At 41.4% G+C, this 23470-nt stretch overlaps 2 protein-coding genes and 1 pseudogene across 5 annotated transcripts in view; 1 reads left to right on the top strand and 2 right to left on the bottom strand.

Annotated features, from left to right (window-relative positions):
- The window catches only part of TAF1 (TATA-box binding protein associated factor 1), a 64057-nt gene extending 60841 nt beyond the window's left edge, over positions 1 to 3216 (bottom strand). The window contains exons 1-3 of one of the 3 annotated variants that reach the window (XM_079765108.1): positions 2928 to 3216; positions 1807 to 1921; positions 1558 to 1674 (exon numbers count right to left, since the gene is read on the bottom strand). In XM_079765108.1, the coding sequence (XP_079621234.1) occupies positions 1558 to 1674; positions 1807 to 1921; positions 2928 to 3107 (412 nt within the window). In that variant the 5' untranslated portion in view covers positions 3108 to 3216. The remainder of the gene's footprint in view (positions 1 to 1557; positions 1675 to 1806; positions 1922 to 2927) is intronic. The other 2 variants (XM_079765109.1, XM_079765110.1) reach the window with 2 other exon arrangements.
- Positions 1645 to 11997, bottom strand: LOC307095678 (rho-related GTP-binding protein RhoG-like; annotated as a pseudogene). The gene is made up of 7 exons (XR_013815247.1): positions 11611 to 11997; positions 10870 to 10958; positions 10163 to 10245; positions 9399 to 9476; positions 3356 to 9212; positions 1820 to 1921; positions 1645 to 1674 (listed from the first exon to the last, which is right to left on the bottom strand). The product of XR_013815247.1 is annotated as a rho-related GTP-binding protein RhoG-like (transcript).
- On the top strand, positions 11891 to 22802 carry LOC307095302 (uncharacterized protein; the record flags this gene model as incomplete). The annotated part of the gene is made up of 3 exons (XM_079764542.1): positions 11891 to 12023; positions 21389 to 21515; positions 22504 to 22802. The coding sequence occupies exons 1-3, from the start codon at positions 12000 to 12002 to the stop codon at positions 22800 to 22802; spliced, it is 450 nt and encodes a 149-aa protein (XP_079620668.1). The 5' UTR covers positions 11891 to 11999.
- Positions 22803 to 23470: the final 668 nt, after the last annotated feature.

Genomic DNA, 23470 nt, shown 5'->3' with positions numbered 1-23470 from the left:
ATGTCAGAGTACTAAGACTCTACCTAATGCAGCATCATCCTTTCCAGGTCAGCTCATAAAATCCAACTAGGAAACCCCTACCTACCCTCTTCCTTACCATCCCTAGCCAAGACAATAAATCCACCTGAAAAGTACAACATCCTCTAAAAATCAGAGCTGCTACCACCTTTCCCTTAGCCTAAATCAGGATGCTCAAAAATAATAGTTATGGCCCAGCCAGTGTGGCTCAGTGGTTGAGCATCAACCTATGAACTAGGAGGTCGCGGGTTCAATTCCCAATCAGGGCATATGTCTGGGTTGTGGGCCGGATCCCCAGTGTGGGGCATACAGGAGGCAGTTGACCAATGATTCTCTCTCATCATTGATGTTTCTCTCTCTCTCCCTCTCCCTTCCTCTCTGAAATCAATAAAGATATATATATTTTAAATAACAATTATGCTATTTGACTTAGCTATTTTGGCAGCTCCTCAAAACTAAATATAACACTCTATACAGAAACATGAGCTTATAGCTGGTTTATGTCTTCTTATGATGAATAACTTTGCTTTGCACTCATTTATTCCACCTTCCCCAAATGATAACAATATCCCTGAAGGTAAGTCTATATTTTCTATTTTTCTGGGTTACTCCTTCTGTCTGTGGTGCAGTTACTTCTCTTTATACAAGCAGCATTCAAATCCATTAACTGGCCCTGAAGAAACTACATTCAAGTACTTACCAAGGTTTTATCTACATTTCTCAGCAGCCTGAAATCTAATTCAAAGAGGTGGACAATGAGCAACTTCATATAAAATTTCCAAGGAGGAAGAGGTAGTGTGGGGCTGAGGAAATATGACCTAGGTTCTAGACCACAGAACTGAGCTCAAGGTCAGAATATGGATTTTATTGTCTTTGTAGCACTGTCCATCAGTTTATAGCACATGACAGATGCTCAATCAAAGTTTAATAAACTGAGTTGCTGAATTAGTCCAGGTCTGCCACTAGCTAACTGTATAACTTTTGATAAAGTTCCACATTTTATTAAAGTTCTCTAATATTCAAGTTTTACTAATCTATGATGAGGTTAAGAATAAATAATCACTAAGACCCCTTCCAACTCTGACATGATTCTATAATGCAGCACATTACATATGTGGTAAGCATTAAGTGCATTGGGTAAGCATACAGGTAGTAAGTGATTAACAGAAGTTGAGTCAATAAATACATGCGCTCATTTATATGGCATTGTAGCCTTAATCCTTCCTTAAGGACAAAGACTGAGTTTAAATAGCATCTAAAACAGTGCCATGAACGCTTTAGTGACTAAAATACCAGATGATAAAAAGCAAAGTATTATCATCCTTACTTGGCATTCATCAAGAATTTGGGATTAATCAGTATGAGAAATAAAAGCCTGAGTATGGTGACATACTCTGCCCCAGAACTGAGCTCAATAAGGGAGAGAAGCAGAAAAGCACAGAGGGCAAGAACAATGACAGAAACCACGTATAGAAACAAATTGGACTACACAGCAAGAAAATGCGCTGGAATGCTCTGATGATGACACCGAAGAATCACCTGAGTGGCAAAGGGGCTGCAAGCTCCCCATTGTCTGCTGGTATCTTCGACTTTCATCTTCTGCTACCTCACTGATGTCTGAATAGTCCACAGCATCTTCTGTGCTCCTGATCCATCCTATAAATAAAAGCGGGAGGATACAGCTCAACAAAGAGCAAGTAACTCTCTCGCCCTTAGGTAATCCCCATTGGAAAGTACGTGTAAGTGGCTAGCCTCCTCCCCCGCCTTGCTCCCCATGACCCACTTCACCTTCATCATTTACCAGAGCACCGTCATTCCCAGTCAATTCTTCATTGGCCGTGAGTTCAGTGATCAGGCTGCCCAGACCCAAAGCCCCCAAGCCTGCCAAGTGCTTCTTACACTCCTGAAAAAGGACAGCACCAGAGTGGAAGACAACAACTAAACTCGAGCTTCCCACACCACAAGGCTTATTTCCCTGGTCTGCATAGCTATAAACACACAAGAAAAATGACTATGCTGCACGCTAAAAGGAGCATCCGTCACATTTAAGACTGTAAGGTAAATCTTCCTTCCACTAAACTCCACGCTGATCAGACCTTTATTAACATACGCCCAATTTCATCACCATGTTTTCAAGTAACCTAAGAAAAGATAACTTAAAGAACCACCACCAAAACTAAATTAATGGAACAGTAGTTCTATGCATAAAAGCTAAGGCAACTGAGGTCATGTTGGATTATAGAAAACAAGGCAAGAACTTTTTTTGCTAACGTGTGTGTGTGTGTTGCAGGGAAGGAGGAATATTGGGCAATATTTCCTCCAAGATAAAATGAACCTAAATACAAGTAACTGAGTTTCAGTTGGGCACGTGAAACAATTTCATGGATGTCAGGGAACACTGGGAAAACTACCCAAGGGGTGCACCGGGGCCACAAAAGGTCTGCCCCAGATGGCTGGAACATTCGCTGTCCTAAGAACTGGGGCCTGAACCACACGATCTGTTGCGGGTTCTGTTCAGTCCTCTAGCGCTGAGCCACTTCAGTGCAGCCATGTCAGAAAGCAGGCAATTTCAAGAATCCCCAAGAAGGTTCTCATAGCAACGGTTTGAAAGCAACTTCACTAGAAGCTGAGCTGCTCTTTTTCCTACTGCCTGGTCAGGAAAGTTATTTCCAAAGCCACCCACATCAGCACCCCTGAACTTACAAGGGCTTACCTACCATTCTCGCTGCTCCCCACCCTCGCCCAGAACTGAGCCCCGCACTCTAGGTTACTGCACGCTCTACTAGGCTGGTATCTGCTTGTCGTTCCCTCTCCTCTAACACTACATTGCCCTCCGTTCTCCGGCCCTAAGCACCCTCTGCTCTTCTCCACTTCCTCTCCCAGACCTAAGCCCACACCAATCCCCTCACATCGTCCAAGACGCTTTCCCCCTCCAGCTGCCCGGCTCCATTGATGTTGCCGAAAAGGAATCCAGTTAAAGAAAATGGGCCGCCCCCAGTAGAATCTTCATCGCTGTCCGTGTCTGACATGATGGCGGCCGTGGTACCCGCAGAGGCTGCGGGAACCAGCAAATCCCTGCTTGGACCCATGTACCGGATATACGAACATTAGTCGCCCAGAAGTGACTCAAGGTGCTCCCTGACCTTACCCGCCCCTACCGGAAACGGAATAAGGGGGGAGGGGGGGAAGCCCGGAAAGACCGGTTTTCCTACAAGAAAGTAGAATTGGTGTTACTACTTTACTAACGGCTTTTGATTCGACCATACACGATCAGGAGGCTGGATATGTAGAAAGCGATTGGCCAAGGAAAATGTTCGGTCCTGCCCCTTATATTTACCTGCGCAGGAGCATTCTCATTGCACCGGGTCTTCCACCAATCGGAAGGAGTGGCCTGGATCACGTGGCTACGTCAGGTCACACGTTAGACAGTACTCGGAAGTGAGGATGAGAATCGGTGGTATTCGCGTGCTGTCCGCCACTTCACCGCTCAGTCCCAAAAAGAAATCGGCTGTAAATTGCACTGTGCCAGAGGTACCTTTGTAAGTTGGTTTTTGACATTTCCCCCACAAATGGATTTTTCCCTCCATTTTATTTAGGGAAATGTGAAAGTAAAGCATGAGTAAAATGAGCAGCCGACCCTTCACCTAGATTCACAATTGTTAATATTTTGCCGGGTTTTTTTCTGAACCATTTGAAAGTGGGCTACAGATACCGTGATTCTTCACGCCTAAAAATACGACATTTTCTTACATAACCACATAAGCAATATCACATTTTTAAAAATTATCATTGCCCTAGTTGGTTTGGCTCAGTGGATAGAGCATGGGCCCGCAGACCAAAGGGTCGGAGGTTCCGTTCTGTTCAGGGGCAGGTACCTCGATTGCAGGCTCATCCCCAGCGGCCCCCGCCCGCCTTTCTCCGCGCCCCCCTCCTCCCCGTTGCCGGAGGGAGGCAACCAACCCATAGATGTTTCTGTCTCTTCCCTGCCCACTCTCTAAAAATCAATGAAAAGATGTCCTCGGGTGAGGATTAACGAAACATAAAAATTGCACCATTAATCCAATATAATTTAACATCCGGTCCATATTTAAATTTCCCCAATTGCCCTCTAATTGGAACATTTTACATTTCGATCCATTCAATCAAGGTTTCTGCATTGCACTTGGTTATCTCCATTTAGTCTTAATCCAGTCTTTTTGTGTTGCATGACATTACATTTTTTTAAAAGAATCCAGGCAAGTTGTCTTGAGAATATTCCATATTCTGAATTCCTCTGATTGTTTCTTCAAATTGATTCAGGTTAAATGTTTTACCAGCTACCGGAAGACACCAATATGAGTGATGCTAAATTTGATCACATAAAAAAAAAAATGGTTACCACCAAGGTCTTTCCATCGCAAAGGCACATTTTTTCTTTTGTAATCAGTAAGTAATCTATGGGATGATACTTTGAGGTTGTGTGAATATTGTTTCCCATAGCCCTTGCACCCAGTTTTAGCATCTATTGATGATCTTTGCCTGAATCGATTATATTAGGAGAGTGCAAGAGGGTGATTTTTCTAATTCTTACATTTATTAACTGGACTTTATGAGTAAAGAACTAACCCCTTTTATAACCTTTCTCACATCTTTAATGTGTTATAATCTAGCACCATCCTTTTCCTTTTTGATGCTCAAACTCTCCCTAATGTGTCCAATGGGAACTTCACTCTGGCTCCTATGCCCTTTCAACACAACCCACTAGTTTTTGAGCACTTCTTTATTTTTTGGCACAAGATGTTCAAAGCTTACTTTGTACATTCTCTGCCCAGGACCTGAAATAAACTATTTCTCCAAGTGTTATATTGTAAATCAGAAGATGCCTTAATCAATAAGCCAAATTAATTTGGAGTCTTTTATTATTACGATAGCACTAGCAGGCTCAGAGTATGTTGTCTCTGTCAAATTCTGGGCCCCAACATAGTGGAAGTCTTCCCTATTTATACTTTTTTCAGCTCTTTGTCTTCCAAATTTGGAACAAGACTTACATACCTTCTGAGAAAAAGTCCTGTGTGCTGGGACAGGACCGTGAGACCATATCTCAAGGCCTGGCCTGGCGCCAGCACTGACAACTCTGTCTGGGGCATAGTTTATGGCCTCACTGGAATGGGAGTAGTCTTATTTTTCCCTATTATTTAAGCAAGCAAACGTTTACAGAAGCCAGAATAGCAGGGTTAAAATTTCAAACAGCAGTTTTTACACAAGATGAAGGTCACTATGCTTCATTGAGCCCTGCTTCCTTTTAGTGGGAAATGGTGTTTAGAAACTGGGGTATCATTGTTTGTATGCCCTCTCTGGAGACAGAGCTAAAAAATAATGAGTTTATACTAAGGTGACCAGACGTCCCGCTTTTGGCGGGACAGTCCCAATTTTTAACAATTTGTCCCACGTCCCGCAGCGTTTTAAAAAAGTCCCGATTTTTGGAAAGAATGCACCACAAGCTAGGGAACAGCGGGAGAACGGGAAGGGAATATACGGTTTTCAGCGGCCATGTGGCTATTTAGCCAGGATATGAGTTTTATATTATTTTTGTTAATTTTATCATGTTAAACTTTAATAATAACAAATAATTGTTGAGAACTGATTATCGAGAACTGCTTATCAAAGTTCGCATTGTTGATCAGTTGTTAGAATTCGACCACCATTGTTTGGACTTAATGAACAATGGCATTTTTGGGATTGGCAACGATGAAAACATTTTGTAACTGTCTCTCAGACGATACACATCGTACTGCGTGCTAGTAGGCTAGTTAAACAAGTGATGTCATTGCAAATCAGCTATTCAGATAATTTAGGTAAGTAATTTATTTATTTCATAAATACATACATTTTCTTGAATTTAACAGACAGTACTCGTATTATTTATATTTTATAGTGGCGGCAAAAAGTCTAGCGCCGGCCTTGAAAGTGACACTGACACTTACGACTTACGTTACGGCAAATTCATGACCTTTTAAACAACGACAGCAATCTACTAAAAAAAATTCACTCAAATGAGAAATATGCCAAAGAATAAAATAATACTATACATAATTTTTTATTTATTATATTTGTAAATTGTACTTATGTTGAAATTTAAAATAATATATTACAATACTATTTTTGCGTTCTATGAAAATTTTTGTTGCTCCATATAGACCAAATTTTTAATCAAGACCCCCCCCACCTCTGGTCAATGGTGTCCCGCTTTACCAATGTTAAAATCTGGTCACCTTAGTTTATACTAATATCTCCAAATCTAATACCACAAGGTTCTCCCTCACTTTTCCCTATTTCATATTCATATCTTGCTTTTCTTACAATGAAAATTCTGGTTCCCAACACCACTATATTATTTCAAAATGACAAGGCCCATACCACTCCAATAAACTTTAGTAGATTCTTTTCCATTTTCTATCCTTCAAATACATCCTGCTGAAAATATACTAAAAGTTACTTGAATCATTTTCCCCCCTGTGGAGTTGTTGCTGTTTGTATTCAACTTTAGGATATTTTTATTACCCTTTTTATATAATTTTGTTTTTAAAGTATGTAAACCTTTGCATGGTTCAAAGTCAAAACTATAAAAAGCTATTCCCAGAGAAGTTTTGCTCCCATGCCTATGCTCTGTAACACATTCCCACCCACTCCCTATAAGTAACCATATACATTGATTTCTGGTTTATCCTTCTTGTGTTTATTATTTTCCATTGCGATATAATTGACATAACATATTAGTTTCAGGTGTACAACATGTAGCCAAAAAGTAGAAACAATCCTATGTCCCTCAACTATGAGTAGATAAAATAGGGAAATCATATAAATGTAATATTATTCAGCAATAAAAGTAAATGAAGTATCAATATATGCTACAAAATGGATGAACCTTGAAATCATTATGCCAAATGAAGGAAGCAAGTTCCAAATGACCACATATTGTTTGATTCCATTTATATGAAATCTTCAGAAAAGACAAAGTAGATAAATGGTTGCCTAGGGCTGATGGGTAAGAACAGGGATTAACTGCATGAGGGGTCTCTTTGAGGTGATTGAAATGTTCTAAAACTGGACTTTAGTGATAGTTGCAGGACTCAATAAATTTACTAAAAATCATTAAATTGTACTCTTGAAATGGGTGAATTTTATGATATGTAAGTTATCTCAATAAAGCTATTTCCAAAACAAAACAAGTTTTTACTCTTCCTTACTAGTACATTTAATAGTGCACCAGCACTATGTACAATTACCAGCCAGGATTAGTTAATTTTTATAGTAAACAGGAAGAATCTTTTCCTGAGATAACTGGGAGAGGCAAAGGACATTAAACAATATGTCTTATTTTATGATCCCAGACCCTAGTACAGTACCTGTAACACAGTAGGAGCTTGATAATTGTTGATTGAATATAGTGTAATGAGAAAAATCCCCTACAGTGAACTAACTGCTCCGTCATCAGTGAAAACCAGAAAATGAAGCTAAATCCTAGAAATGAGTGGGGGTGAGGGGCAGGAACTAGAGAATCAATGTTAGCAGGGCAGCCAGTTCCATACACTGTCTAATGTAGAAAAAGAAGTACAGTTACACACAAGTACAGTGTTCAATACAGCAATTATAGTTATACTATCCTTTGCAAGTTGACAACCACCACCGGGGGGTTGTCAGATTACCCGGTAAAGCACTCCTCAAAACTCAAAATGGGGCAATAGACCCAGTAAAGTCAGAAAAGTGTATTACCATCCATTATGAATAACTTAAAAGTGATACTAGCATGTTTAGTCTTCATACAAATTCTTTTTTAAGTATAAAAATCAAGATGTCAGTGTATGCTTAGGATCATCAAATCTCTTTCAGTCTTGTGGCTCACACCTCCATTTATTAAAGGACACAAGTTTGCCCAAACCAAACCTAGGCTTACATTTTGGAACTTGCCAGGCAAGAAGAGGAGGCACTATTAAATTAAAAGCTACTTAGCCGACCGGTGAGTGTAACTCAGTGGTTGAGTGTCGACCTATGAACCAGGAGGTCATGGTTCAATTCCCAGTCAGGGCATATGCCTGAGCTGCAGGCTTGATCCCCAGTAGGGGGTGTGCAGGAGGCAGCCAAGAATGTTTCTCATAATTGATGTTTCTATCACTCTCCCTTCATCTCTGAAATCAATAAAAATAGATATATTTTTAAAAGCCACTTAGCCCATCTGGTGTGGTAATGATGGAGGAAAAACAAAACAACATTTGAGTACCTGGTGAGTGAAAAGGAAAACCAGAAGAAAAGTAGGAAGACTAGAGAGTTGACATAATATTTTATCTTTTATCAATACTTGATTTCTCCTTAGTTGTGGCCTGGCCAGGACAGGAAAGAACAGTGGTTGGTGGTGTTTCTTACAACTTTGATGGGACACACACATACTTAAACCCTCCAAACGGTTAAGACCAAACTGCAGAGCAGCCAAGTACGGACTCATTCCTCCAAAAGCTGAGTAACCTGGAGCCTAGGGTTTCCAGGAAAAGAGACAAGTGGCTCTGCTGGCATTGTTAAATGATGTCAAAAGAATCCCCCTTATTCTCCTTGGATTCAGTCCCTAAGTACCACTCCAAAAACTATAAGAGGACACACTTCTTGGTGTTCTTCTTTGTGGCAGGGTAAAGCACAGCCCAGTTTCTGAAAATACCTCATGTACCCCATCCTGCATCAGGGCAGAACATTCCAGATACTTCACCTACTTAGCCAGGTACATGCCTTGCTGAGGAATTATGGGCCCTAGGCTCTGTTCCTTCAGCTTCTTCACTATCTCAAGGTTACTCCACAAGTCCCTCTTGGTGCCTACTAGCAGAACAGGTACATTGGGACAATGATGGGAGACCTCTATGTGCCATTTACGCCTCACATTGGCATAAGAGGATGGGTTGTCAATAGAAAAACAAAAGACAAAGATATTGGTCTGGGGATAGGAGAGCGTTCTCAGTCGGTAATATTCTTCTTGACTAGCTGTGTCTCACAGGTACAGGCAGATGATTTGGACATCCACAGATATCTGGGCACTATAATTGTCAAAGACAGTAGGGATATATTCTTCAGGAAAGGCATTTGTTGTATAACTGATGAGGAGGCAGGTCTTACCTACAGCCCCATCTCCCACAACCACACATTTGATCATCTGCATTCTTCCCTTTGGAGTCCTATGTATAAGAGAGAAATGAAGAATGTTCCCAGATGCTTGGTTAATTAAGGGAGCCTAAGGTTCATAAATATTTGTCTCTGAGGAGAAAAAGAGGAGGTGAGACCTTCCCCCACACACACACTGCCCATCCCCTTTACACCATAGAACAATCAGCTGGGAAAGGTGGTATACGGCAAGTTCTTACCATGGACTCCTAGAGGACAGGCTTCAGTAGGTCCTAAAAGCCTCCTCTGAAGTTGTGTGCAATCATATATGTATGTACCTAAGTGAAATTTTTTGGAAAGAAGATCCAAAGCTGTTATCAGACTCTTGAAAAGGGCTGTGAATCCAAAAAGATTAAAAACCATTCATATACATAGGTATTTATGCTACATTGTTGTCATAAGATCTGAATATATTGTATCAAACATGCCAAAATATAGTAGGTGCTCAATAAATGGTAACTAATTTTTTAAAAAGTAGCCCTAACTGTTTTGGCTCAGTGGATAGAGCATCAGCCTGCAGATTGAAGGGTCCCAGGTTCGATTCTGGTCAAGGGCATGTACCTTGGTTGCGGGCCAAGTAACCAGTAGGGGGTGTGCAGGAGGCAGCTGATAGATGTTTCTCTCTCATCGATGTTTCAAACTCTCTATCCCTCTCCCTTCCTCTCTGCAAAAAAATCAATAAAATATATACATTTTTAAAAAGTATAGATGAAGATTCCCAAAGTTTAAACAAAAGAAACAAGGCTCTCACTTTGGGTCTGTGGCTATAAATTCAGCAAAGAAACCTTGGTTCCTGAAAAACAGCAAAACTTACTATTGGAATGAACGGTGAGTCAGTCAGAATCAGACATACAGAGAAGTGGTTAAGAGTGCAAGCTCTGCCCTAGTTGGTTTTTCTCAGTGGATAGAGTGTCGGACTGGGGACCAAAGGGTCCCAGGTTCGATTCCAGTCAAGGGCACATACCTTGGTTGCAGGCTCCTCCCCAGCCCTGGCCCCAGTGGATGTGTTTCTCTCACATCGATATTTCTCTGTCTCTTCCACTCTCTCTAAAAATCAATGGAAAAATATCCTCGGGTAAGGATTAAAAAATAAATAAATAATAAAATAAAACTTATTTAAAGGGTTGGGAACTCTGAGAGAAGACTAGTAGTTAGAAGAGAAAAGCAGAAAGGCAAATACTCTGTTCATCACCTATATGAGAAAAGCTTGTTTACTTCAGTTCCAGGATCCAGCACAATGCTGTCCCCTCCCCATCACGACCACTATCCATACTCCCAATACTACTGTGGGCAATGAACTGCTAGGAGGGACTCAAAAAAGGGTACACAAAAGAAAAAGAATGCTAGAAGCTTACCTTCCTGTAGATAAAGGCAGGACTTATAAAAAGGCAAATAACAATACACAGTAATGCACAGCTTGGGGGCAGGGGAGTTGCTATGGGGAAGCAAAGAGAAACTAAAATTTGAGAGCCTTCTAGAGGCATTGTGTACCAGTATAGTACTTGAACCTATCTTCCCTTATTTTAACCTTGTAGTAGCACTGTCAAGTAGACATCAGAATAGCTCAAAGATCTTTAGGATGCCTCTAGGATTGGAAATTGGGTGAGGCCTGGAGAAGCAGACACCAGCACCCCAGAAGGCTTCCTTCCATGTTAGTAATTCACTGCTAACCTTGGAATTATAGTTTCTTCTAAATCTTCCCGTCTCATCTGACAGTATCCTTCTTCACATGTACAGTCTGCACAGCAGTCAATTTTCTCCTAGGTTGGACACATAATTTAGAAGACCCAATAACAGTGAAGACAAGAATGCAGCTGAAAGTACTACTGTTTGTAGCTCATTCTCCTCCAAGTCTCACCCTTTCAGCAAGTCTCAGTTTAATCCACTGGAAATCACTCTCTGAGACCAAAACAATTCAGCAGAAGACCCCCATTTTTATTAACTACTTTCTGCAACTTAGTTATTTTATAAATTGGGGGAGTTTTTTCACATTGAAGACTGATTTCTTTGGTTCAGGTGCAAAGAAGACTTCAGACAGCTGGGACCTAAGGAAGCCCTGTGAACACTCCCCGACAGGGAGCCAGGAGTGACTAACCAGCGCCTGGCAACTTCACAAGAGACAATCCCAGGAACCCATCAGTAGCCACCACAAGCCCGCTGGGCACATCCCTCACATCCCTCTCTCCAAGGGTGGTGAGTTCTGGGACTTCATCTGGACTCGAGCCTGGGACAGAGGGGTGCCCTACATTGGATTCACAAATAGAGCTGGCTCACCCTCCTCTGTTACACATACAGCCCATGCCACCCTCAAATCCCTTTCTTCCAATGAGTGGCTCATATACTAAGGACCCAGGGACAGGGAAACTCGAGAAAAGAGCGGAGGTGGGCACCGCCTGGGGGTTGTCAGATTACCCGGCAAAGCGCTCCTTGTCCTGCGCGGGTGAACCGCCACTGCCAGCAGAGCCTTCAGCGTCTCTCGCCCGACCCGGCAGCAGACTTAGCACCACATCCGGATAGCCTAGCGACCAAGTCCCATCCCGTCATCGGAGGCCTCCTGGGAAGTGGAGTCCTGGGGCCATCCTCGTCGCCTGCAAGTCACAAGATCCTAAACTACACCTCCTGGTAATCGAGGATTACTTAGATCCTGACCCCAGGACCAGTTTCTTGGTTTCAGGGTCCCTTGGCCTCACCTTCCCCTTGGCAAAGTGAATTCACCCCTTCCTCTCCAAGCCCCTGTTTTTCCTCAGCATCAATATTAACATAAAGAGGCAATCAGGGAACTGAGAAAAGTGTTAGGAAAAATGGAGGCGATAAAAGAAAATGAGGTAAGTGAACTAATTAGGGTTGCTCTCTGCACCATATATTAGTTTGCATTTTCTAGAGTTTTCTATAAATGAAATCATACAGTTCGCACTTTTAAAAGAATAAATTTTTATTGATCTTTTAGAGAGAATGGGAGACTGAAAGAGAAATGTGGATCAGCTGCCTCCTGCACGCCCCCTACTGGGGATCGAGCCCACAACCTGGGCATGTGCCCTGACCAGAATTGAACCTATAACCTCTGTGCATGGGAAGACGCTTAACCAATTCAGCCAGGGCCAGTATGCACTTTTAGTAACAGCTTTATTGAGATAGAAATTCACATACCATACAACTCCGCCATTTAAATTGTACAATTTAGCCCAGCCGCATGACTCAGTGGTTGAATATCGACCTATGAACCAGGAGGTCACAGTTAGTTTCCCGGTCAGGGCACATCCCCGGGTTTGCGGGTTCGATTCCTGTGGGGTGTGCAGGAGGAAGCCAATCAATGATTCTCTCTCATCATTGATGTTTCTATCTCTCTCTCCCTCTCTGAAATAAAAAATACATATTTTTAATTAAAAAATAAATTGTACAACTCAATGGGTTTTGGTATGTTATTATTTTTTTAAACTGTGGTAAATATACGGAATAACAAAATTTGCTGTTTTTACCGTTTTTAAGTGTAAAATTCAGTGGCATTAAGTACACTCACAATATTGTGGAACCATCACCACTGTCTATTTCTAAAACTTTTTCATCACCCCAAAAGAAATTCTGTACCCATTAAGCAATAACTCATTCACTCCTTCCCATGGCTCCTGGAAACCAATCTTTAATCTACTTTCTGCCTTGATGAATTTGACTTTTCTGGCTACCATTCATTTATTGATGGATATTTGGATTGTTTCTAACTTTTGACTATTGTGAATAATGCTGCAATGAACCTTAGTGTACAAGAATCAGGTTTTGTTCATCTTCTCTATTTTTTTTCCTATTTCACTGACTTCCACTTTGTTCTTCATTATTTTTTCTTCTTATACTTCAAGTTTTACTTGTTCTTCTTCATTGTTTTGAGACCTTTCTGCTGATTTAATAATATAGCTGTTTAGTGCTTAAAAATTACCCGCTAACTACTGCTTTAGCAGAATGCCATAAATTTGTGCTTTCATTTTCATTAAGTTCAAAATATTTGCTAATTACCCTTTTCACTTATTTTTTGACCCATGTGTTATCTAAAAGTGGATTATTCAGTTTTCAAGTAATTGAGGATTTCCCAGAGAACTTTCTGTTTTTGTTTTTCTGATAACCCACTACCATCGGTCCAGCCTACTTTCTGTTATTGATATATGATTTCATTCCATATTTTCAGAGAATATACATATATTGTTTGACTTGAATCCTTTTGAATTCATTGAGACTTGTTTTATAGCCTAGAATATTTATCCTGGTAAATACCCCATATGCACTTGAAAAGAATGTGTATTTTGCTATTACTAGGTGGAATGTTCTATAAATGTAAACCAGGTCAATTTGGTTGATAGTGTTGTTCACTTCTACTATATCCTTGCTGATTTTATGCCTACTTGTTCTATCAATTATTGAAATCTCTGACAAGCATCGTGGATTTGTCTATTTCTCTGTGTAGTTTATCAGTTTTTGAGTCATGTATTTTGGAGCTCTTATATTAGGTGCACAAACAATTAGAATTATTATATTCTCATTAATTCACCTCTTTATCATTATATCACCTTCTTTATTTATTAGTGTTATCTTTACTCTGAAATCTACTTGGACCAATATTTTTTTCAGTTTTTTTTATTTCAAGAAAAATGATTTTAAATATAATAATGTTACATGCAATAAACATTAATATCTCAAGAAAAAAGATTTTAAATATGAAAATGTTACATGCAATAAATACCAATTATTCAAGAAAAATGATCTTACATATAATAATCAAATGCAATAAACATTAATATTTGAAGAATAAAAGGATTTTAAGTATAATAATATTACCAAAACTCTACTAACATAGTATGATATCACAAAAGTTGTAGGAAATATTAAAAATCTGCAAATAACAGGATTACTTCTATTATATTCTAGTATATATTTTCCCCCCTCTGGCTCTATTTTTGTTCATTAGTTTATATTGTTCATTTTATTCCACAAATGAGTGAGATCATACGATATTTATCTTTCTCCAACTGGCTTATTTCGCTTAGCATGATGCTTTTATTTTATTTTTTAATATATTTTTATTGATTTCAGAGAGGAAGGGAGATGGAGAAAGAGATAGAAACATCAATGATGAGAGAGAATCATTGATTGGCTGTCTTCTGCACACCCCCTACTGGGGATTGAGCCCACAACCCAGGCATGTGCCCTTGACTGGAATCGAACCTGGGACCCTCCAGGCCATAGGCCGATGCTCTGTCCACGGAGTCAAACCAGCCAGGGCTTTTTTTTTTTTTATTGTTTAAAGTATTACAAATAGTAGTACATATGTCTCCTTTTTTTCCCCCCAATTGACCTTCCCCCAGCCTCCCCTATCCCCCAGCACATGCCCTCACCCCCCTCCCAGTGTCTTGCGTCCATTGGTTATGCTTATATGCATGCATACAAGTCCTTCGGTTGATCTCTTACCTCCCCCCCCCCGCAACCATCCCCATCCTTTCCGCTATAGTTTGACAGTCTGTTCGATGCTTCTCTGCCTCTGTATCTATTTTTGTTCATCAGTTTATAATGTTTTTTGTTATCCATAAATGAGTGAGGTCATGTGGTATTTTTCTTTCACTGACTGGCTTATTTCACTTAGAATCATGCTCTCCAGTTCCATCCATGCTGTTGCAAATGGTAAGAATTCCTTCTTTTTTATAGCAGTATAGTATTCCATTGTAGATGTACCACAGTTTTCTAATCCACTCATCTGATGATGGGCATTTAGGCTGTTTCAAAATCTTAGCTATTGTAAATTGTGCTGCTATGAACATAGAGTTGCATATATCCTTTCTGATTGGTGTTTCTGTTTTCTTGGGATATATTCCTAGAAATGGTATTACTGGGGCAAATGGGAGTTCCATTTTTAAATTTTTGAGGAAACGCCATAGTGTTCTACACAGTGGCTGCACCAGTCTGCATTCCCACCAGCAGTGCACGAGGGTTCCTTTTTCTCCGCATCCTCGCCAGCACTTGTCATTTGTTGATGTGTTGATGATAGTCATTCTGACAGGTGTGAGTGGTACCTCACTGTTATTTTGATTTGCATCTCTCAGATGATTAGTGACTTTGAGCATGTTTTCATATGTCTCTTGGTTTTCTAAATGTCCTCTTTCGAAAAGTGTCTATTTAGGTCATTTGCCCATTTTTTGATTGGGTTGTTTATCTTACTTTTGTTAAATTGTATGAGTTCCCTGTAAATGTTGGAGATTAAACCCTTATCGGAAATAACATTGGCAAATATGTTCTCCCATGCAGTGGGCTTTCTTGTTGTTTTGTTGGTGGTTTCTTTTGCTGTGCAGAAGCTTTGTATTTTGATGTAGTCCCATTTGTTTATTTTCTCCTTAGTTTCCATTACCCTAGGAGCTGTATTGTTAAATGTATTGCTACAACAAATGTCTGTTATTTTGCTGCCTGTGGCTTCTTCTAAGATTTTTATGGTTTCCCATCTCATGTTTAAGTCCTTTATCCATTTTGAGTTTATTTTTGTGTATGGTGTAAGTTGGTGGTCTAGTATCATTTTTTTTGCAAGTATCTGTCCAGTTTTCCCAACACCATTTATTGAAGAGACTGTCTTGACTCCATTGTATGGTCTTGCCTCCTTTGTCAAATATTATTGAGCATAATGGCTTGTGTCAATTTCTGGGTTCTCTGTTCTGTTCCACTGGTCTATATGTCTGTTCTTGTGCCAGTACCAGGCCGTTTTGAGAACAATGGCTTTGTAGTATAGCTTGATATCTGGTATTGTGATCCCTCCAACATTGTTCTTCTTTCTCAAGATTGCTGCAGTTATTCGGGGTCTTTTTTTATTCCAGATAAATTTTTAGAGAATTTGTTCTAGGTCTTTGAAGTATGCCGTTGGTATTTTAATGGGGATTGCATTAAATGTATAGATTGCTTTGGGTAGTATGGGCATTTTAATGATGTTGATTCTACCAATCCATGAACATGGTATATTCTTCCATTTGTTCATGTCTTCCTCTATCTCTTTTTTCAGTGTTCTGAAATTTTCTGAGTACAGGTCCTTTATCTCCTTGGTTAAGTTTATTCCTAGGTATGATAATTTTTTTGTTGTAATGGTAAATGGGATTGATTTTTAAATTTCTCTTTCTGTGAGTTCATTATTGGTGTATAGAAAAGCCATAGACTTCTGGGTGTTAGTTTTGTATCCTGCTACATTGCTGAATTCATTTATTAAGTCTAGTAGTTTTTTGATGGAGTCTTTGGTGTTTTCTATGTACAATATCATGTCATCTGCGAATAAGGAAGTTTTACTTCTTTTCCCATTTGGATGCCTTTTATTTCTTCTTCTTTTCTGATTGCTATGACTAGCACTTCCAGTACTATATTGAACAGCAGTGGTGAAATTGGGCATCCCTGTCTTGTTCCTGTTCTTAGGGAAAATTAGTTTAGTTTTTGCCCATTGAGTATGATATCAGCTGTAGGTTTGTCAGATAAGGCTGTTATTATGTTGAGGTATAATCCTTCTATTCCCACTTTGCTCTGAGTTTTTATCAACAAAGAGTGTTGGGTTTTCTCAAACGCTTTTTTGCATTTCTGATTTTGTTTATTTGGGTCCTTTCTCTTTGCTTCCTGGTGAGCCTGGCTAGTGGCCTTTCTTGTCTCTTGTTATGGTCTTCACTTTGAGGTTTATTTTGTCAGATATAAGTATTGCTACCCCAGCTTTTTTTTTTTTTTTTCATTTGCCTGATAGATATTTTTCCATCTCTTCACTTTCAGTCTGTGTGAGTCCCTTGTTCTTAGGTGGGTCTCCTGTAGACAGCATATATATATGGGTCATGTTTTCTTATCCATTCATTCACTCGATGTCTTTTGATTGGAGCATTTAATCCATTTATGTTTAATGTTATTATTGATAGGTACTTGTTTGTAGCCATTTCTGTATTTTATGCCTGTGTTCCTTCCTCCCTTTCTATTTCTTCTTTTTACAGCATTCCCTTTAGCATTTCTTGCATTGCTGGCTTGGTAGTGATAAACTCCCTTAGCCTTTTTTGTCTGTGAAGCTCCTGATTTCCCCTTTATTTTGATTGATAGTCTTGCTGGATAGAGTATTCTTGGATTCAGTCCTTTACTTTGCATCACTTTGTATACCTCCTTCCATTCCCTTCTAGCTTGATGTGTTTCTGTTGAGAAATCATTTGATAATCTGATGGGGGCTCCTGTGTAGTTAACTCTCTGTCTCTCTCTTGCAGCCTTTAAGATTCTCTCTGTCGTTAACATTTGCCATTGTAATTATGACATGTCCTGGTGTGGGTCTTTTGGGATTGATCCTGCTTGGGACTCTGTACTTGTGTAACTTTTTTCTTCCCCATATCAGGAAAGTTTTCTGTCATTATTTCTTCAAATAGATTTTCTAATCCTTGCTGCCCTTCTTGTCCTTCTGGCAGCACTATTATATGTATGTTACTTCATTTCGTGTTGTCCCAAAGCTCCCTTACACTCTCCTCCTGCTTTTTAACTTTTTTCGCCATTTGCTGTTCAGATTGGGCTTATTTCTGTATCTTATCTTCTAACTCACTAATTCAGTCATCTGCTTCTTCTAGTCTACTGTTGAAACTTTCCATGAAGTTTTTCATTGTAGCTGTATCACTTTTGACTTCTTCCTGATTTTCTCATAGGTTGTTGATTTTCTTGTTCATCTGGTATATGAACTATATGACCATTACTCTGAATTCTTTTTCCGTCATGTTGCATGCTTCCATTTCACTTATTTCTTGTCTTGGCGATTCCTCATTTTCTTTCCCCTGGGGATTGTTTCATTGTCTCCCCATTCTGACTATCACCAGAAGGTTCAAATGTCGAGTTGCGGGGGCCTGGGCCATGTGCAGTGGGAGCTTCGCACCCCCCAGTGTCACTGAGGAGCTCTGACACCAAGACGTGTGGCTGCCTTGGGTTGGTGGGAGCCACGCTCACCCAGGATCAGAGTTACAGACACTTAGTATGGCCTCCTGTGCGCACCTAGAATCAGGGACCCTGCCTGCGCCACGCTGAAACAGAGACCCCGCTGGCATGTGCCAAAAATCAGAGTCCCCTAGTGCGTGTCAGGAGTCAGAAACCCCCTGTGTCCGCGCCGAGGATCGAGTATCAGAGTGTCTGTTGCTTGTTGTGGCCTCGCACTGAGAATCAGGGTCCCTATGTGCGCATGCGCCAAGAATTGGAGTCACTGGTTCTTAGTGTGAATGCACTGGGAATCAGGGTCCCTGATCTGCTTGGGGGACCGAGTTGCACAGTTGCACTGTGTTGGCAGGAGGTCCACTCCTGCCCTGTGGTAAACAGCCTTCCGTGTGCACTTGCCCTGAATCAAAGTCAGGGGGCACTGTCACCCTGTGTGGGCACAGGGTCTGGTCATGCGAGTGTGCACTGCAAGAAACAAACTCCCTGTGTCTGTGCACCCAGGCTCAAATTCAGTGCAGCCCTCCTGTGTGGGCATGGGGTCTGATCGCGGGAAACAAACTCCCTGAATTCACGCACCCAGGCTCAAATTCAGCGCAGCCTCCCTGCATGGGCATGTGATCTGGTCGCGGAAGACAAACTTCCCGTGTCCACACACCCAGGCTCAAATTTAGGTAGAGCCACTGCTGCTGTGTGTGGGCAGGAGGCCTGTTTGTGCAGAGAGGGTCTGGCAGTTCCTATGCCAGTGCTGCGGGGCTGGCGGGGAGGGGGATTGGCTCTGTGACTCACAGAAATCTGCAGCCCGGGTGCCTGGTGTCTTGGTGTCTGTGGGTCTGCAGCTGTGGTCGCAGGTCTTTTACCAGAGTGGCTATAGGGTCCCGCTACTGAGACCAGACTGGGTGGTGGAGAGGCTAGGATCCTAGTCTCAAGCAGTTCTGTTCTTCAAGATGGCGTGGTCTCTGTGCCGCCGGTGTCCTCCCTGGAGTGTTTGCGGTGACAGCAGGGTTTTGCCATCTAAGACTGCCCGGTTTGGCAGCCCCTTGGAAGACCTGCAGGATCTAACTGTCCCTAGCTCTCACTCACACACACCACACACATCCACATACTCCTCTATCACTCCCTCTCTCTCACACACACTCTCCCTCCCTACCTTCTTGCGAGTCACCATATTGAATCTCAGCATGATGTTTTAAAGTCTATTTTGTTGGATATGAGTATTGCTACTCCAGCTTTTTTTTTTCTTTTCCACTTGCATGGAAACATTTTTTCCATCCCTTCACTTTCATCCTGTGTGTATCTTTTGTTTTGAGGTGGGCCTCTTGTAAGACAGCATATGGTTGGGTCGTGTTTTTGTATCCATTCAGCTACCCTACACCTTTTGATTGGAACATTTAATCCATTTACATTTAAGGTTATTATTGAGATGTACTTATTTATAGACATTTTAATTCTGTATGTCTAGGTTTCTCTCTCTGTTTCTTCTTCTCACCAATCCCTTACAGCAAACCCTTTAGCATTTCTTGAATGCTGGCTTGGTGGTGATGAACTCCTTTAGCCTTTTTTTTTTTTTTTTTTGTCTAGGAAGCTCTTTATTTGACTGTCTATTTTGAATGATAGCCTTGCTGGATATAGTAATCTTGGTCTCAGATCCTTGCTTTCCATTACCTTGAGTACTTCATGCCATTCCCTTCTGGCCTATAGAGTTTCTGATGAGAAATCAGTTGTCAGCCTTATGAGAGGTGCGTTGTAGACAACAGTTTTCTTTTCTCTTGCTGCCTTTAAAATTCTCTCTTTGTCTTTAATTTTTGACATTTTATTTACGATGTGTCTGGGCAAGGGTTTGTTTGGGTTCTTCTTGCTTAAGGTTCTCTGTGCCTTCTGAACTTGTGTGACTTTTTTCTTTACCAGGTTAGGGAAGTTTTCTACCATTATTTCTTCAAACATCTTCTCTATTCCTTTCTCCCTTTCTGACTCTTCTGTAACACCTACTATTCTAATGTTGTTGCATTTCACATTGTCCCACAGCTCCCTTAAGCTGTCCTCCTGTTTTTCAATTGTTTTTTTTTTTTTCTTTTTGGTTCTCTAACTGAGTGGTATTTTCAACTCTGTCTTTTTTTTTTTTTTTTTTTTTTTTTTTACAGAGAGGAAGGGAGAGGGAGAGAGAGTTAGAAACATCAATGAGAGAGAAACATCGATCAGCTGCCTCCTGCACACTCCCCACTGGGGATGTGCCCGCAACCAGGCTACATGCCCTTGACCGGAATCGAACCTGGGACCCTTCAGTCCGCAGGCCGACGGTCTATCCACTGAGCCACACCAGTTAGGGCTCAACTCTGTCTTCTACTTCACTGATTCAATCCTCAGCTTTCCCTAATCTGCTGTGTATTCCTTCCAATGTTGTAGGGAGCGGCTATAGGGTTAAGCCTCGGACTGACTTGTTAGCAAAGCCACAAACAAGTCCCAGCTTAGAGGGCCCAGCCCTCTTAGCATAATTAAGCTTGACCTTATGACACTCCCTAGATCCTTCCTGGGTAGCTAATGGGCTGTGGGAGGTGCAGGAAGTGGTGCCAAAATAAGTGAAATTCCATAGCAGCACAATTTACAATAGCAAAGATTTGGAAACAGCCTAGGTGCCCGTCAGCAGATGACTGGATCAGAAAACTATGGTACATCTACACAATGGAATACTATGCTGCCATAAAAAAGAAGGAATTCCTACCATTTGCAGCAACCTGGATGGAATTGGAGAACATCATGCTAAGTGAAATAAGCCCGTCCATGAAAGAAAAATACCACATGACCTCACTCATCTATGGATAATAAAGAAAATTATAAGCTGTTGAACAAAAAGATAGATACAGAGACAGTAAAGCATCAAACAGAAGGTCAAATTACAGCGGGAAGGTTAGGGAGAGGTGGGGGAGATAAGAGATCAACCAAAGGACTTGTATGCAAGCATATAAGCATAACCAATGGACACAAAACTCTGGGGGGTGAGGGCATGTATGGGAGTGGGGTGGGGGGGACAATGGTAAGATATGTACACATATAATTCCTTAATAAAAAAATGAAAAAAAATAAGTGAAATTCACAAGAACATTGTAAATTACCTTGTTTACCTCTGACTATAAAATAAAGGCTCAGCTTGCAGTCTGGATCTTTTCTGTGGTCTCAGCCAGGCACAGAAGATCCACCTAGACCCAGCTTATTCTCTTTGTCTGTCTTTTCTACATCCTTCGCCGCCCCCTCTCAGGCTCGCCGAACCCTTGGCTATGCTGGCACGGCATATGTGGCACCCAACGCGAGCCTGAGTTCGGGGGAACTGCAGTTGTCAGGTGAAAGGCGCTCCAGTGAAGCACGTGCAGAAAGCAAAAAGGAAGGTAAGGAGCAAAGTTTAGTGATATAACTAGGTGTAAAACATGGGAAATTCAGGATCGCATGGAAAGAATGTATACATATCCATGCTTAAGGCTATGCTCCAAGCACGGGGCTGTTCTGTGAGGTATGAACAGCTTTTTGATTTGTTGGATTTTGTGAGTAAAACCTGCCCATGGTTTTCTGAGGAAGGAAAGGTAAATATAGAGGCATGGGAGAAGGTAGGAAAACAACTTAGAGATCATTATATAGATGAAGGTCCAGAAGAAATGCCTGCCTCTACTTTCGGTCTGTGGTCCCTGATTCGGGACTGCCTAGAGCCTGCTCCAGAAAGGGAGTGGATGAATGTGGCAGGAGAATCAAGACAGATGGGGGAAGGCTGCCAGAGGCTTCCAACTCCGCCTGTACCATCGGCGCCTCCGCTGCCTCTTCCAGTCCCTGGGGCTACAGCTCCTGTGGTCTCAGATCCTTGCTTTCCATTACCTTGAGTACTTCATGCCATTCCCTTCTGGCCTGTAGAGTTTCTGATGAGAAATCAGTTGTCAGCCTTAAGAGCCCTCCGGACAATGTCCTTCCTCCCAAATATGAGCGAGGATTGGAGGAAGAAAGGGAACAGCGCTGGCGGGTTTGGGATGATGAGGGTCTGATGCAAACATTTGGAGAGCTTACTGTTGCTCATAAACCTCTCTTTTTACCCCCTAAACAAGCAGAAAAAAAAGAATGGTGCCTTTGTCTCTACTCCAGTGGACTCTGCATGAGGCCAGGCAGGCTGGGGAAGATACTTCAGGGGAAAAAAAATGGGGGAGAAGGATGTTATGTGTTACATTTTTTGAATTACAATGCAGAGAGTTGTACAGTGGCCGAAAGGCATCGGGCCTCCTGTACAATAGCCTCTGCCAGGTTAGCCTGGTGGAAAGATGCACAAACTGGACAATGGTTTGGACCAGATCCAGCAATGATGTGGGGAAGAGGTTGTGTGTTGTATCTTTCCAGAAGGAGCAAAGCAGCCAATTTGGATACCAGAGCATTATGTGCGTCACCACAATGGACCCAGAGAAGCTCCTTGCCCTTCATTGAAAAGACGGAGAGTTGCCCTGATGACAGCAAAGCGGAAAAGGAAGATGACGAAGACTGAGGTGCCAACATGGGGTCAGCTGAAGAAGTTAACAACTGAGGCCCAGCAGGTGGTAGAAAAGCAGGAAGTGGAAGCTACTTCCTCAATCATGTTTCTGGCTATGCTACCATTGGTTAGCTGTCAGTCTTCTGCAAAGTCTTGCACAGCCAAGTCCTAGGACTCTGAGTAAATCAGCAAAAGAAACTTTCATTTAGAGGAAAAATGTTACGGTAGTTTGATTTCTCTATTGTTGTGTTGCATTGGCATTGTTTTGTTATTAATAGTCAGAGCTTTGTCCTTAATGTTTAAGTTTTACTTTCATTATGGTAGTTTAAAAATTAAAAAAGGGTGAGATGTAGGGAGCAGCTATAGGGTTAAGCCTCGGACTGACCTGTTGGCAAAGCCACAAACAAGTCCCAGCTTAGAGGGCACATCCCTCTTAGCATAATTAAGCTTGACCTTATGACACTCCCTAGATCCTTCCTGGGTAGCTAATGGGCTGTGGGAGGTGCAGCAAGTGCTGCCAAAACAAGTGAAACTTACAAGAACATTATAAATTACCTTGTTTACCTCTGACTATAAAATAAAGGCTCAGCTTGCAGTCTGGATCTTTTCTATGGTCTCAGCCAGGCACAGAAGATCCACCTACACCCAGCTTATTCTCTTTGTCTGTCTTTTCTACATCCTTCACCACCCCCTCTCAGGCTCGCCAAACCCTTGGCTGTGCTGGCACGGCACACAATGTGTTCTTTATTTGTGTTATGTCATTCTTTATCTCGGACTGTTTATTTTTCATAGTTACTATATCTTTTTTTCATACTGTTGAACATTTTTAACATCATTACT

This window comes from Cnephaeus nilssonii (assembly GCF_951640355.1).
Source record: "Cnephaeus nilssonii genome assembly, chromosome: X".
Taxonomy (NCBI): Eukaryota; Metazoa; Chordata; class Mammalia; order Chiroptera; family Vespertilionidae; genus Cnephaeus; species Cnephaeus nilssonii.
The sequence above is the reverse complement of the archived record's forward strand: the minus strand, read 5'-3'. Positions and strand labels throughout refer to the sequence as shown.